Source organism: Oncorhynchus tshawytscha, linkage group LG13 (assembly GCF_018296145.1).
Source record: "Oncorhynchus tshawytscha isolate Ot180627B linkage group LG13, Otsh_v2.0, whole genome shotgun sequence".
In the NCBI taxonomy this organism is placed as follows: Eukaryota; Metazoa; Chordata; class Actinopteri; order Salmoniformes; family Salmonidae; genus Oncorhynchus; species Oncorhynchus tshawytscha.
In genome coordinates, this window is record NC_056441.1 from 37,534,488 (window position 1) to 37,551,159 (window position 16,672).

General features: G+C 42.4%; 1 protein-coding gene and 1 non-coding gene across 7 annotated transcripts in view; both read left to right on the forward strand.

The window, feature by feature from the left end:
* Positions 1-16,672, forward strand: part of LOC112264876 (protein argonaute-4-like) — a 36,961-nt gene that overhangs the window by 8,955 nt on the left and 11,334 nt on the right. For 3 of the 6 annotated variants that reach the window (XM_042295705.1, XM_042295707.1, XM_042295706.1), the window contains exons 5-10: positions 6,603-6,739; positions 6,852-7,004; positions 8,058-8,145; positions 8,400-8,547; positions 8,920-9,039; positions 13,512-13,673. In XM_042295705.1, coding sequence (XP_042151639.1) covers positions 6,603-6,739; positions 6,852-7,004; positions 8,058-8,145; positions 8,400-8,547; positions 8,920-9,039; positions 13,512-13,673 — 808 coding nt within the window. The remainder of the gene's footprint in view (positions 1-6,602; positions 6,740-6,851; positions 7,005-8,057; positions 8,146-8,399; positions 8,548-8,919; positions 9,040-13,511; positions 13,674-16,672) is intronic. The other 3 variants (XM_042295708.1, XM_024441772.2, XM_042295709.1) reach the window with 1 other exon arrangement.
* Positions 8,634-8,712, forward strand: LOC112266248. The gene has a single exon (XR_002955900.1). It is a non-coding gene; the product is annotated as a small nucleolar RNA SNORD35 (small nucleolar RNA).

Consider the following 16,672-nt stretch of genomic DNA (forward strand, 5'->3'; position numbering starts at 1 on the left):
TTAGTCATTAGTAGGGCTGTTGCGGTGGCCGTGTTACTGGCAGTCATGGCTGCAGTAAAATTCAACGTGAGCGTTGAGTCACGCTATTCTCCTCTTATGCACTCTGGACATGCGTTGGTAGTACCCAATTCTCTAACGATCATCAGGTCGCTAATGGCCTGGTACTCCTTGTCCCTCTGACCACTGACATCAATGCAAATGAAATCGAAAATAACATCAACCACATCAAAACAGTATTGTGTTTATACACAAGCTCTAATATGTGTATGGGTGTTTTAAATTAATCACCACCTTAGAAAACACTGTCCATATATATATATACTCAGCATTAAAATAAACGTCCTCTCACTGTCAACTGTGTTTATTTTCAGCAAACTTAACATGTGTAAATATTTGTATGAACATAACAAGATTCAACAACTGAGACAAACTGAACTAGTTCCACAGACGTGACTAATTGAAATGGAATAATGTGTCCCTGAACAAAGGGGGGTCAAAATCAAAATTAACAGTCAGTATCTGGTGTGGACACAAGCTGCATTAAGTACTGCAGCATCTCCTCCTCATGGACTGCACCAGATTTGCCTGTTCTTGCTGTGAGATGTTACCCCACTCTTCCACCAAGGCACGTGCAAGTTCCCAGACATTTCGGGGGGAATGGACCTAGCCCTCACCCTCCGATCCAACAGGTCCCAGACGTGCTCAATGGGATTGAGATCCGGGCTCTTCTCTGGCCATGGCACCGAATGAGCAGTAGTACGGTTGGTGGCATTGTCATGCTGGAAGGTCATGTCAGAATGAGCCTGCAGGAAAGGTACCACATGAGGGAGGAGGATGTCTTCCCTGTAACACACAGTGTTGAGATTGCCCACAATGACAACAAGCTCAGTCCGACGATGCTGTGACACACCACCCCAGACCATTACAGACCCTCCACATCGATCCCGTTCCAGAGTACAGGCCTCGGCGTAACGGTCTTTCCTTTGACGATAAACGTGAATCTGACCATCACCCCATGTGAGACAAAACACCGTCTCGTCAATGAAGAGCACATTTTGACAGTCCTGTCTGGTCCAGCGACTGTGGGTTTGTGCCCATAGGCGATGTTGTTGCCAGTGATGTCTGGTGAGGACCTGCAGTACAACTAGAGGTCGACCGATTATGATTTTTCAACGCCGATACCGATTATTGGAGGACCAAAAAAAAGCCGATACCGATTAATCTGCCTTTTTTTTAGAATTCTTTTTAATTGTTTCTTGTAAAAATGATAATTACAACAATACTGAATGAACACTTATTTTAACTTAATATAATACATCAATAATCAATTTAGTCTCAAATAAATAATAAAACATGTTCAATTTGGTTTAAATAATTCAAATACAAAGTGTTGGAAAAGAAAGTAAAACTGCAATATGTGCCATGTAAAAAAGCTAACGTTTAAGTTCCTTGCTCAGAACACATGAAAGCTGGTGGTTCCTTTTAACATGAGTCTTCAATATTCCCAGCTAAGAAGTTTTAGGTTGTAGTTATTATAGGACTATTTCTCTCTATACCATTTGTATTTCATATACCTTTCACTATTGGATGTTCTAATACGTACTTTAGTATTGCCAGCCTAATCTCGGGAGTTGATGGGCTTGAAATCATAAACAGCGCAATGCTTGAAGTGCTGTTTGAATGAATGTTTACGAGCCTGCTGCTGCCTACCACCGCTCAGTCAGACTGTTCTATCAAATCATTGACTTAATTATAACATAATAACACACAGATTTACGAGCCTTCGGTCATTAATATGGTCAAATCCGGAAACTATCATTTCGAAAACCAACCGTTTTATTCTTTCAGTGAAATATGGAACCGTTCCGTATTTAATTTAACTGGTGGCATCCCTAAGTTTAAATATTGCTGTTACTTTGCACAACCTTCAATGTTATGTCATAATTATGTACAATTCTGGCAAATTAATTACGGTCTTTGTTAGGAAGAAATGGTCTTCACACAGTTCGCAACGAGCCAGGCGGCCCAAACTGTTGCATATACCCTGACTCTGCTTGCACAGAACGCAAGAGAAGTTACACAATTTCTCTAGTTAAAAGAAATTCATGTTAGCAGGCAATATTAACTAAATATGGTTTAAAAATATATACTTGTTTATTGATTTTAAGAAAGGCATTTGATTTTCATGGTTCGGTACACATTGGTGCAACGACGGTGTTTGTTTTTCTCCCGAATGCGCTTGTTAATAAATCACCTGTTTGGAGGAGTAAATTAACAGGCATCGATTCTATGCAATGCAGGACGAGCTAGATAAACTGGTAATATCATCAACCATGTGTAGTTAACTAGTGATTTATATTATGATTGATTGTTTTTTATAAGATAAGTTTAATGCTAGCTAGCACCTTAACTTGGCTCCTTGCTGCACTCGCATAACAGGTAGTCAGCCCGCCACGTAGTCTCCTCCTGGAGTGCAATGTATTCGGCCACAATACCCATTGTTATGAGAACTTGAAATTGGCCCTAATTAATCGTAAATTCCGATTAATCAGTCGATCTCTACTTACAACAGGCAGTTGTTGTTGCCATCCTGTACCTGTTCCGCATGTGTGATGTTCAGATGTACTGATCCTGTGCAGGTGTTGTTACACGTGGTCTGCCACTGCGAGGACTATCAGCTCTCCGTCCTGTCTCCCTGTAGTGCTGTCTTAGGCGTCTCACAGTACGGACATTGCAATTTATTGCCCTGGCCACATCTGCAGTCCTCATGCCTCCTTGCAGCAAGCCTAAGGCACGTTCACGCAGATGAGCAGTGACCCTGGGCATCTTTCTTTTTTGTTGTTTTTCAGAGTCAGTAGAAAGTCCTCTTTAGTGTCCTAAGTTTTCATAATTATGACCTTAATTGCCTACCGTCTGTAAGCTGTTAGTGTCTTAACGACTATTCCACAGGTGCATGTTCATTAATTGATTATGGTTCATTGAACAAGCATGGGAAACCACTGTTTTAAACCCTTTAAAATGAAGATCTGTGAAGTTAATTTGTAAAAATCCAAATATCTTTGAAAGACCAGGTCTTGAAAACAGGACTTTTATGTTTTTGCTGTGTGTGGTGTGTAAGTAAACACACACACCAATTAAAATGATTGTGCCTTTTAAACAACATACAGTGTCCTGCATATTACGCAGGGCAGGAAAACTTACAAAAATGTCTTGGGTACATAATTGGTCTAGCCTGTACGCCAAAATAAATTCAGAGTTGGCCTACAATTAGTGACTTTGTATTTTATTTTGAATAGCTTACTAATAGGGCATTTTTATATTTGCATAATTCATTGACTGACACATTCCCTTTGGCAACAGAATATCTCACCACTGTGCATTTCAATCTCCTCCCCTCTCCTTCATTGCTTTCTCGAGCTCGCATCGAGAGGGGCTGTCAACCGTTTAATGAAACCGGTTTCCTTCTGTAAATGGGTTACTATTCATTTTCCGCAACAGATTTCACTTGGTTTCCCAATGTATGCACTGGGTAGCTGCAGGAACAGGATTGGAGAGTCCATGGCACACAGAGTTTGGGTGGAATATCACCTTTTGCAGTGAGAGAGTGAAATAACCGGAGTAGCCTACCCTCACATGAGTGAAAAACAAAACGGGTGGGGAAGTGGCCTCCGTTCCAGTGCATACGGATGACATGAAATCACATTTTATTGGTCACGTACACGTGTTTAGCAGATGTTATTGCGGGTGTTTCTAGCTCCATCAGTGCAGTAATATCTAACAAGCCATATCGAACACTTGCACATCCCACACAAACGTAAAGGAGTGGAATTAAGAATGTATAAATATTTGGACGAGCAGTGTCGGAGCGGCGTAGAATAGAATACAATTGATTCATATGAGACGAGTAAAGCAAAATATGTAAACATTAAAGTGCCGAGTGTTCCATTTATTAAAGTGGCCAGTGATTTCTAGTCTGTATATAGGGCAGTAGCCTCTTATGTGATAGTGATGGCTATTTAAAAGTGTGCTGGCCTTGAGATAGAAGCTGTTTTTTTAGTCTCTCGGTCCCAGCTTTGATGCACCTCTACTGGCCTCACTTTCTGGATGATAGTGGGGTGAACAGGCAGTGGCTTGGGTGGTTGTCCTTGATGATCTTTTTGGCCTTCCTGTGACATCGGGTGCCATAGGTGTCCTGGAGGGCAGGTAGTTTGCCCCCGGTGATGCGTTGGTACTTTTTGGTACTTGCTCAAGTCATCAATAGCCCATCATTGCATCATGCTGCCCATATCTTCTGATTTATAAGGTTTGTATCATTCATAATTAAAGTTGCCAAATAACTCTAAATCTATTATATAGGACGTGTTTCAAATGATCACTTTTATGCTCAACATAGCCACTTGATATGCACACTCGCTCCAGAATGGTTAAAAGCGTTCCTTCCTATTTTATTCAGTTCAGTTATATTCTTATAAAATCACAAGATAATGGCACGGGACTTAAGCATATTTTGTCTGCTAAATTAACAAACCTACAGCCTAAGAAGGCATGGCGCATAGCCAGATAGCAACTCCTTCTGTTCATCTGAAATACATTTTTCTTCAAATCATGTTACTTTTGACCTGCCTAAAATATACAGAACAAAAATATAAACGCAACATGCAATGTGTTTGTCCAATGTTTCATGAGCTGAAATAAGATCCCAGAAATGTTCCAGTCACATACAAAGGTTATTTCTCTAAGATGTTGTGCACATTTGTTTACATCCCTGTTTGTGAGCATTTCTCCTTTGCCAAGATACTCTGTCCAACTGACAGGTGTGGCATATCAAGAAGCTGATTAAGCAGCAGGATCATTACACAGGTTCACCTTGTGCTGGGGAAAATAAAAGGCCCCTTTTTAAAATGTGCAGTTATGCCACACTACACAATGTCACAGATGTTTTGAGGGATTGTGCAATTGGCATACTGACTGTAGGAATGTCCACCAGTACTGTTGCAAGACAATTTAGTGTTCATTTCTCTCCCATAAGCAGTCTCCAATGTTGTTTTAGAGAATTTGGCATTTCATCAACCGGCCTCACAACAGCAGACCACTTGTAACCAAGCCAGTCCAGGACCTCTACATCCGGCTTCTTCACCTGCTGCGTCGTCTGAGACCAGCCACCCGGACAGCTGATGAAACTGTGGGTTTGCACAACTGAAGAATTTCTGCACAAATGATCAGAAACCGTCTCAGGGAAACTCATCTGCAAGCTTGTAGTCCTCACCAGGGTCTTGACTGTAGTTCAGCCTTGTAACCGTCTTCAGAGGGCAAATGCTCCCCTTCAATGGCCACTGGCACACTGGAGAAGTGTGCTTTTCACAGATTAATACCGGTTTCAACTGTACCGGGCAGATGGCATTGTGTGGGTGAGCAGTTTGCTCATGTCAACATTGTGATCAGTGCCCCATGGAGGCGGTGGGGTTATGGTATGGGCAGGCATAAGCCACAGACAACAAACAGAATTGCATTTCATCAATGGCAATTTGAATGCACAGAGATCCCTTGACCAGATCCTGAGGCCCATTGTCGTGCCATTCATCCGCCGCCATCACCTCATGTTCCAGCATGATAATGCACGGCCCCATGTCGCAAGGATATTTACAGAATTCCTGGAAGCTGAAAATGTCCCCGTTCTTCCATGGCCTGCATACTCACCAGACATGTCACCCATTGAGCATGTTTGGGATGCTCTGGATCGACTTGCTCAACAGCGTGTTCACGTTCCCGCCGATATCTAGCAACTTCACACAGCCATTGAAGAGGAGTGGGACAACCATGCCACAGGGCCACAATCAACATCTCGATCAACTCTATGCGAAGGAGATGTCGCACTGCATGAGGCAAATGGTGGTCTCATCAGATATGGAATGCTTTTCTGATCCACGCCGACAGATTCATATCTGTATTCCCAGTCATGTGAAATCCATAGATTAGGGCCTAATGAATGTATTTCAACTGACTGTACTGCGTTACAGTTCATATAACGAAAATCAATCTTAAATTGTTGCATGCTGCATTTATATTTTTGTTCAGTGTAAATAAAGGATTGCGATTGTGTGTTGTAATTGATTTATTCAACTTTTTTTTTTTTTTTAAATGTAGATGTTCCAAAGGTGGCGCCTCAGCGGCTTGTAGGCTTGGAGATGTTAAACATGTCTGTTAATTAACGGGTCAATTACCATGAGATCGACAGTGTTTTGCATGACCTGTTGACAATGTCATGACCCCCATGGCTTTTATAACATGGCCCCATAACATCTCTTTTATCATACTATCAGTTGTTGTTCATGGCATTGTTACTGCTTGGTATCCTATATCAAATAGCTTTGCCTATATAGACAGTGATTAACTCTATGGCCTGTTACCATACAAAATGACCAAATGAGTAACTCTGCCTATTGAGTTATTCCATAAGAACAAAAGTGAGACCTTATTTTGGAGATGTATTTTTTTCCCCCAAGAGGGAATTTACATTGTGTCATAAAGTTCTCTCACAGAATAAGCTTGTCTGGCATTTATTTATTTAGCTCCTAACGGACTGTCCATGTGGCTGTTTCCAGGTACACCCCAGTGGGGCGCTCCTTCTTCTCCCCTCCGGAGGGCTACTACCACCCCCTGGGCGGAGGGAGGGAGGTGTGGTTCGGCTTCCATCAGTCGGTCCGTCCTGCCATGTGGAACATGATGCTCAACATCGATGGTAAGAGCAGTAGTCAATATATTGACAAAAAAAAAAACCCAGGCGGTGTGCTGTAACATAGATTGATGGTTTCTTTGGTCATGAACCCTACATTTTCTTTGCCCCCCCACAGTCTCCGCCACTGCTTTCTACCGTGCCCAGCCCGTGATTGAGTTCATGTGCGAGGTGCTCGACATCCAGAACATCAACGAGCAGACTAAGCCACTCACCGACTCCCAACGCGTCAAGTTCACCAAGGAGATCCGAGGTGGGTGGGGACCTGCAGGTCAGACCAATGTTTTTACCGTGTTTCTACACACCAAGTCTGCATCTGAAATGGCACCCTATAGATGTGTTAGCTGACAACGTCACGAAAACTATGCGCACGCTTCAATGGGGCAGAAGGCTCTGTGTTGTTGTGATTCTGGATGGCCAGATGGCTAGCAACAATGACAAGAAGCTGCCATGTGGGGTATCGTAGGTGTCTCGTTTCAGCTAGTTTTATATTTCTCTTGATACAATGTCTTGTTTTGACTGATGTCACGTCTATGCAAATATGGCAAAAATTTGCTAGCTATTCAACAACTGTAACGATGTATTTGAGACAAGTGCTCATTGTGCAAATGTAAGTTTGTTTTCAATAAATATTGGGAGACTAAATCTAGTTTACATGTTGTCAACAGTCTAAGCCAACCCCGTCTGTTTTGCCCCATAGTTGTGCACGCATCGGTTTTGTTGCTAAGCAACCAAGCAGTCTATTCACTATATAATGCACTACTTATGGGTCCTGGTCAAAAGTAGTGCACTACATAGGGAAGGGTAACATTTTGGAGGTGAACAACACCTTATTAGACAGCATCCACCCACCCAGACAATTGTGGTGTACCTCAGGGTCGCGTGTCAAGTCCATTTCAATTCAGGAAGCTTAAGAATTGTGAAGAATATTTACTGCAAATAAATGACCCTTTTATAACTCTTTTTATAACTTTCAATGGATATGAATTGACATGGATTTGACACCCATCTGCGAGGTACACCCATAATCTGCACTGTGGGCTGAATCCTAACGTGAGATATGCGTGCTTGACTCTAACTTACTGTAACTTTTGTTGTAAACCATGCATTGCTGTGAATGGATTTGTGTTATGCACAGCAATAGTAAGTTCGAGTTAGGCCATTTTGACAGTCAGATGGAGTGACTCGCCAACTGTCTACATTTTCAATGATGCTTAAATGTCTGTTTTCAAACTCCACTCGTTATATCTCCCCCGTCTTCGTCTCTGGCCGTATTTTGATGTGCTCTTCTGGGTGTTTCTATGCGTATGTTTTTCGCTCCCAGGTCTGAAAGTTGAGGTCACCCACTGTGGTCAGATGAAGAGGAAGTATCGCGTGTGCAATGTCACTCGCCGCCCCGCCAGCCACCAAACGTAAGTGCTGCACTCGTCGCTACACATTCCAGTTAGCGGCTTTCACATGTCCCTGCGGCTCTAGCTGTCCTGTGACTTTTCTCTTCTGATTTCATTATTATTATTTTTTCAAAATTTCTATCAGCCCATGCTAAAATACAAACCGTCTCTATCTCTTGACGCAGAAAACCCATGACGAGATGCATTGCTCTTTCCTTTTTATTTTTCTGTTTTGGTTTATTAATACGATCTGTTGGTATGTATTATGTCCTCAGGTTCCCCTTACAGCTGGAGAATGGCCAGGCCATGGAGTGTACCGTGGCTCAGTACTTCAAGCAGAAGTACAGCCTACAGCTGAAATACCCCCACCTGCCCTGCCTACAAGTGGGGCAGGAACAGAAGCACACCTACCTACCCCTGGAGGTAAGAGAGTGGCTCTAAAAGACACACACACACACACTCTACAAATTAACTCTTACTGTATGTATAGAGTGCACTCAAGATATCGCTGCAAGTTTCTCTCACGGTGGTCTTCCAAGCGTTCGTGGCTTTGACGAAATTGCCTGAAGGCATCACTGATGCACTCTGTGCACCTATGCATTGTTGGGGAAAAAAAAGGAAGGGTTTGGGACGTAGGCATGGTCAGACTTTAGTTTCCAGTTTACTGCAGTTCATTAGGCACCAAATGGAGGGAAACGAGAGTACCTGTCCCATAAGAAACAATCCTTTTTCATGTTTCTCCATTACTTGAATATGGCGTTATTCAGTAACTAACTATTCTCTGTCTGCATACAGGTTTGTAACATTGTGGCCGGGCAGCGCTGCATCAAGAAGCTGACAGACAACCAGACCTCCACCATGATCAAAGCTACAGCACGTTCTGCACCCGACAGGCAGGAAGAGATCAGCCGACTGGTGAGTCATTACTACTCCCTCCGTGGCGCAAGTGTGAACTGCAACACAGGAAGTGGAGAGCTGTAGTCTGAGGCAGCCGGGAGTTTTTTTTGCAAGGAAAATGCCCTGTTGGGTCTTTTGAGTGTTTTTCCATGTCAGTGTTACTGTTTTCTAAAGGTGTGTGGTTGTCCAGAAATGGTCCCAAGTCTTGAAATGCCAACACATATCTATTGCCTGGAGTCATATGGTTTCTCTACTCTGAATATTACATTTCCCCCCAATCATCGAGGCTGGGTTAGTGTAAAGTAACTGTTTGTGTAAAAAGGGCTTTATGAATTGATTGAGCCATTACTGGTATTTGTGACAGTCGATTTGAGGTAGAACTCTAAATGATTGATTCACAACTAAAAATGTGACCCACCATCTTGATTTGGTCCTTTTGTAACAACTTTTTAAATTATTTTTTACATTGGATAAAAGTAGAGCCTCTTGAGCTAGAAAATGGTAATCAACTGCAGTTGATAAACTTGTAACCCCAAAATGGCCTGTGAATGTTTTGGTAAACCTACTGGAGAGCTCTTCAGTGCCACTGACACGGCCTGCAACGGAAACATGCGGTCTCTCCTTCACTGCAGCCGAAGTGAGTAAGACATTTAAACGTGTTAACCCTCGCAAGGCTGCAGGCCCAGACGGCATCCCCAGCCGCGCCCTCAGAGCATGCGCAGACCAGCTGGCCGGTGTGTTTACGGACATATTCAATCAATCCCTATACCAGTCTGCTGTTCCCACATGCTTCAAGAGGGCCACCATTGTTCCTGTTCCCAAGAAAGCTAAGGTAACTGAGCTAAACGACTACCGCCCGTAGCACTCACATCCGTCATCATGAAGTGCTTTGAGAGACTAGTCAAGGACCATATCACCTCCACCCTACCTGACACCCTTGACCCACTCCAATTTGCTTACCGCCCAAATAGGTCCACAGACGATGCAATCTCAACCACACTGCACACTGCCCTAACCCATCTGGACAAGAGGAATACCTATGTGAGAATGCTGTCCATCGACTACAGCTCGGCATTCAACACCATAGTACCCTCCAAGCTCGTCATCAAGCTCGAGACCCTGGGTCTCGACCCCGCCCTGTGCAACTGGGTACTGGACTTCCTGACGGGCCGCCCCAGGTGGTGAGGGTAGGCAACAACATCTCCTCCCCGCTGATCCTCAACACTGGGGCCCCACAAGGGTGCGTTCTGAGCCCTCTCCTGTACTCCCTGTTCACCCACGACTGCGTGGCCACGCACGCCTCCAACTCAATCATCAAGTTTGCGGACGACACAACAGTGGTAGGCTTGATCACCAACAACGACGAGACGGCCTACAGGGAGGAGGTGAGGGCCCTCGGAGTGTGGTGTCAGGAAAATAACCTCACACTCAACGTCAACAAAACTAAGGAGATGATTGTGGACTTCAGGAAACACCAGAGGGAACACCCCCATCCACATCGATGGAACAGTAGTGGAGAGGGTAGCAAGTTTTAAGTTCCTCGGCATACACATCACAGACAAACTGAATTGGTCCACTCACACAGACAGCATCGTGAGGAAGGCGCAGCAGCGCCTCTTCAACCTCAGGAGGCTGAAGAAATTCGGCTTGTCACCAAAAGCACTCACAAACTTCTACAGATGCACAATCGAGAGCATCCTGGCGGGCTGTATCACCGCCTGGTATGGCAACTGCACCGCCCTCAACCGTAAGGCTCTCCAGAGGGTAGTGAGGTCTGCACAACGCATCACCGGGGGCAAACTACCTGCCCTCCAGGACACCTACACCACCCGATGCTACAGGAAGGCCATAAAGATCATCAAGGACATCAACCACCCGAGCCACTGCCTGTTCACCCCGCTGTCATCCAGAAGGCGAGGTCAGTACAGGTGCATCAAAGCTGGGACCGAGAGACTGAAAAACAGCTTCTATCTCAAGGCCATCAGACTGTTAAACAGCCACCACTAACATTGAGTGGCTACTGCCAACACACTGTCAATGACACTGACTCTACTCCAGCCACTTTAATCATGGGAATTGATGGGAAATGATGTAAATATATCACTAGCCACTTTAAACAATGCTACCTTATATAATGTTACTTACCCTACATATCCTACATTGTTCATCTCATATGCATACGTTGATACTGTACTCTATATCATCGACTGCATCCTTATGTAATACATGTATCACTAGCCACTTTAACTATGCCACTTGGTTTACATACTTATCTCATATGTATATACTGTACTCAATATCATCTACTGTATCTTGCCTATGCTGCTCTGTACCATCACTCATTCATATATCCTTATGTACTTATTCTTTATCCCCTTACACTGTGTATGACAGTAGTTTTTTTTGGAATTGTTAGTTAGATTACTTGCTCGTTATTACTGCATTGTCGGAACTAGAAGCACAAGCATTTCGCTACACTCGCATTAACATCTGCTAACCATGTGTATGTGACAAATAAAATTTGATTTGATTTGATTTTCTTTCTCTACACCCATTCAGCATCGTTCACACCCTCTTAAGCCTTAGCCCCGCCCATCTCTTCCAGGATTTACTTGTTAGGCCATGTGCTAAACAGAGTAAGTTAGTGTAGTAAACAACCAAAGATAAAGACTTAAAGGGGTGAAATTAGTAGTAGAAATACACGATCTAGTCCTTGGCCTACATCCTAATCGGTCTTTGGTGCAGGTCATGTTAACATTACCGTCTCTGGTAAACACACTATATCAAATAAAGTCGAAATTGATTTGTCACATGCACAGGATACAGAAGGTGTAAAAGGTACAGTGAAATCGTTACCGGCGTAGTGGCGTCTTTTGTTTAGAGCAGGGGTTCTTAAAGTTGTTCAGCCTGGGACCCAAATTCGAAATTCTGTGTTTTTCCTGGGACCCAAGCATATGAAAACAACATGCAACTACACATAAATATCCCAACATGTAATTGCCCTTATGTCTAAAACAAATGCAACAGACAAACAAATAACAATGAAATAAATAGCAATTCATGTTTATCTGTCTAGGTTGAAACGGTTGCTGCTCAGTTTTTGATAGTGCAACCCTAAGTAACAGTACAGATAACAAATTACTGTAGAAAGTATTGTTAAAAAAAGTCTAGGTTGGAACTGTTGCTGTTAATACAATAAATGTTTTATTTTGAACTGGAATAAACTGATTGATCACATCACACAGAGAAAACACACCGTTCTAATGAGAGGTGTGTGTGTGTGTGTGTGTGTGTGTGTGTGTGTGTGTGTGTGGCTGGTTGAAGTTTTCAACAAGTATGTTTTATTCTGGGCTAAATTCTGGACAGTGCAACCCTGAGGTAATCCTCTGCATTGAGCGTTTCTGTACTTGTTTTATAATTTAATTTTTTTTAAGTACACCAGAGTTGAGGACCAGAACATCTACTGCTTTCTCAGTAAGGCAGGGAACTGCTTCCTGCTGTAGATGAGCAACCCAACTGCTGTAGATGCTTTTTGCCTCCAAAAAGCATCTTGCTTCAATCAGTTGATTCCAGAATAAAAATGATTAGTTCCAACCTAGACTTGTTTTCAACAGGAAGTAGGCCAGAGTTTTTCCATCTTCAGCTTTACAGTTACTTAGGGTTTTACTTCACCAAAACAAGTTAGTTAGCTACTGTACTAACGTTAGCTAGCTATTAGCTGTGTACAAGGGGATTGTTTTGAAAGAGAAACTCACATCTACTACTAAGCGATAGTACTCCCTTAATTCTGCTTATCATTTTTTCCCCCCACTGTCGAAGCGTTGTGCACTGTTTTGAAAGAACTCCCTGGGTTTACTGTCATGCTGTGGATGTTTGGTCAGGACGTGTTGTTTTGAGACTCGTTACTTAGCACTTCCACGCACAAAACACATTGTGTGCGCTCTATTGATTAGCACCTGTTAAAATCAGGGCAGCAATGTTAAGAGCAGTAGCAACACTTTATATTTTTTAAATTTTTTGCAGTTCATGATTTCTTAAATGCCGCGGTAGAAAGGATTATCTACACATAATGAGCAGCTCCTGTTATAGACGGACGCATGCTAATGGTAGACCAATCCGAACGGATCTCTCGGCCCATCCGTTCTATCAGCCAATCATGGCTAGTGGGAAGGTTCTTGTCTTTTTCCAGGGCTAAACAAACTAGACTTGTCATTTTTTTTTTTACATGTTTTGTTCGTATTTACAGATGGTACAAGTTTGTTATTAAGGCACAAGAAAGTTCACATTGTCAGGAAGGAATTCTTGCCCCAAGAAATGTTAACTTTTTTGTTGTTCAAATGCGTTTCCTGTGACGTGCGACATACGCCTAGCTTCCTGGAGCGGGTCGCAAATGTTCTAGACACTAGCAGGAAATCCATGTGGTCTCTGCTTGCCTCTAACCCCTTTTCCTCCTTTTCACACCAACCTCTCTCTCTCTTCGTCCCCCCCAGGTCAAAAGCAACAGCATGGTGGGTGGTCCCGACCCTTACCTGAAGGAGTTCGGAATCGTGGTGCACAACGACATGACCGAGGTGACGGGCCGAGTCCTCCCAGCACCCATGCTGCAGTATGGGGGACGGATTAGTACCGACACTGGGCGGGACTGTGGCAGGGTGAGTACTAGGGCACTGGGCTGGGCCAATCACGGGAGAGAGGGGCTGTTGGTGTTCGTGTGTGTGAATGAAAAGGGTGAGTGGATTAACCAAGGGATGAGACTTCATGCCACACAACACATTTCAATTAAATTAAATAACTCTTATCAAAAAAACAGGCTTCTAGCAAACAGTTGTGGCAAACATTTGGCAAATTTGCTTCAAATGTGCTCCAAGCTCCTATTTTCACATGCAAATTAGTTTCTTGGCAAACTGTTGCGGAAACGTGTGAAATTCTGGCAAATAATTCTGGTAAATTTGTGGCGAACATTCTGTTTGCTGCATATTTTTGCTGAAAATGCTGTCTGAATATGTAAATTAGATCAGGTTTTTGGTTACTGTGTGTTAACATTGTTTATGTAGATCAATCACATAGGCCTAACTTTAAATGAACTTGCTTCACACAGAGAACTAAACTAAACATACATGTATTCAATGTCTTAACAGATTAGAAAAATCCAATACAATTTTAAAATCATCATGCTAATGAAGAAAAGAGCAAAGTCCGGAGATTTCCCAAATGGTTTATTTAATATATTTATGTATCAACAATATTTACATGAGGCAGCAGGGTAGCCTAGTGGTTAGAGCGTTGGACTAGTAAAGGTTGCAAGTTCAAACCCCCGAGCTGACAAGGTACAAATCTGTCATTCTGCCCCTGAACAGGCAGTTAACCCACTGTTCCTAGGCCATCATTGAAAATAAGAATTTGTTCTTAACGGACTTAAATAAATAAAGGTAAAGGTAAATAAATAAATAAAGGTAAAATAAAATGAGAGATGTGAACACTGGGGATGTTGACCTAAGGATGTTTAACCTTAGGTCAACAAGGTTAAAAGTTCAAGGACACATTATTCAATTTCTGTTATTCCATATCTGTTAGTCACATTTCTGTGGAACTTGTTCAGTTTATGTCTCAGTTGTTGAATCTTATGTTCATACAAATATTTACACGAGAAGTTTGCTGAAAATAAATGCAGTTGACAGTGAGAGGACGTTTGTTTTTTGCTGCGTTTATGTAGGCTATATACACGGTCTCTACATAAGTTCCGTATAGTCTTTATAATGTAATTGTGTTTGGTTTGGGTAGACGTCTTCCACAGACATCATTATAGGTCCAATGTGGACTGTAAAAACCACGTTGCATATGGATAATTGATCTGAACTTGGCTTGAAATTGCACGTTAGAAAAACATTCGGTCACAGAAATAGCTATAATAGAGATGTACAAACAGTTTTGGCACAGTGTTGCTGGGTTATACGCCTTTTATTGGGCCCATTTTACAGTCTCTTCTTGAGTGGTTTGGCCTGCTGGGTAATGGAGTTTTATCATCCTCTGAAATGTGGACTGATTGCTTTTGTCGTCGCAGTTAGTTATTAATTTGTTTGACTGGCACGTCTTTCAGACCTTTTCAACTGTCATGGTTATATTGTTGTAGCCGTAATAGGTTTGTGATGGGAAAAGCGACTCTCCTTGTGTTTGTCACTCCATCACTGTGTTATCATGCTGGTGTTTATAAAATGTTGCTGTAATTACAGTGGAGAGCTTTGCTAATCATCGCTTAATTATTCACTGATAACCTTTCTCTAGCATCACTTGCTGTTCATTTGATGTGATGTGCACGACTGTGTTAGTATTCAGTGTAATCACAGTCTAATGTATATGTGATTCCATGCTGGATCAGGGCTTTTTTCTTTCTTGAATTGTACATTTAGTACATGTATAGCTTGCTGGAGAACACAATATGGTTGCCCAATTGTTACAAGAGAGGGTAGCTAACTCGACACAATGCAAAATGTAAGTAGATGCTTTGGGCTCTGAACACTGAAGGTACTTCTATTCATAGCTAGAATGATCTGATAATATCTGGGCTTGTATCCACAAAGCATCTCGGATTAGGAGTGCTGATCTAGGATCTGTTCATACAATCTTATTATTCATTATGAACTGAAATTAAAAACTGGTCCTAGATTAGCAGTGGCACTCATACGCTTTGTGGATGCTTTGTGGATACAGATCCTGATATACAGTACCAGTCAAAAGTTTGGAAACCTACTCATTCCAAGGTTTTTCTTTTATTTGTACTATTTTCTACATTGTAATGTAAAATAATAGTGAATACATAAAAACTCTAAAATAACACGCATGGAATCATGTTTTAAACAAATCAAAATCTATTTTATATTTGTTTCTTCAAAGTAGCCACCTTTTGCCTTTGACAGCTTTTCACACCTGTGGCATTCTCTCAACCAGCTTTATGAGGTAGTCATCTGGAATGCATTTCAATTAACATGTGTGCCCTGTTAATTTGTGGAATTTCTTTCCTTAATGCGTTTGAGCCAATCAGGTTTGTTGTGACAAGGTAGGGGGGTATACAGAAGATAGCCCTATTTGGTAAAAGACCAAGTCCATATTATGGCAAGAACAGTTCAAATAAGCAAAGGGGAACAACAGTCCATCATTACTTTAAGACATGAAGGTCCGTCAATACGGAACATTTCAAGAACTTTTCTTCAAGTGCAGTCGCAAAAACCATCTTGCACTATGATGAAACTGGCTCTCATGAGGACCGCCACAGGAAAGGAAGACCCAGAGTTACCTCTGCTGAAGAGGGTAAGTTCATTTGTTACCAGCCCAAATAAATGCTTCACCGAGTTCAAGTAACAGACACATCTCAACATCAACTGTTCAGAGGAGACTGCGTGAATCAGGCCTTCATGGTCAAATTGCTGCAAAGAAACCACTACTTGCTTGGGCCAAGAAACACGAGCAATGGACATTAGACCGGTGGAAATCTGTCCTTTTCGTCTGAGTCCTAATTTGAGTTTTTTGGTTCCAAACGCCATGTTTTTGTGAGACACAGAGTAGATGAGCAGATGAACTCTGCATGTGGTTCCCACTGGGACTGTCAACGGGACAATGAACCAACACACCTTCAGGCTGTGTGAGGGCTATTTGA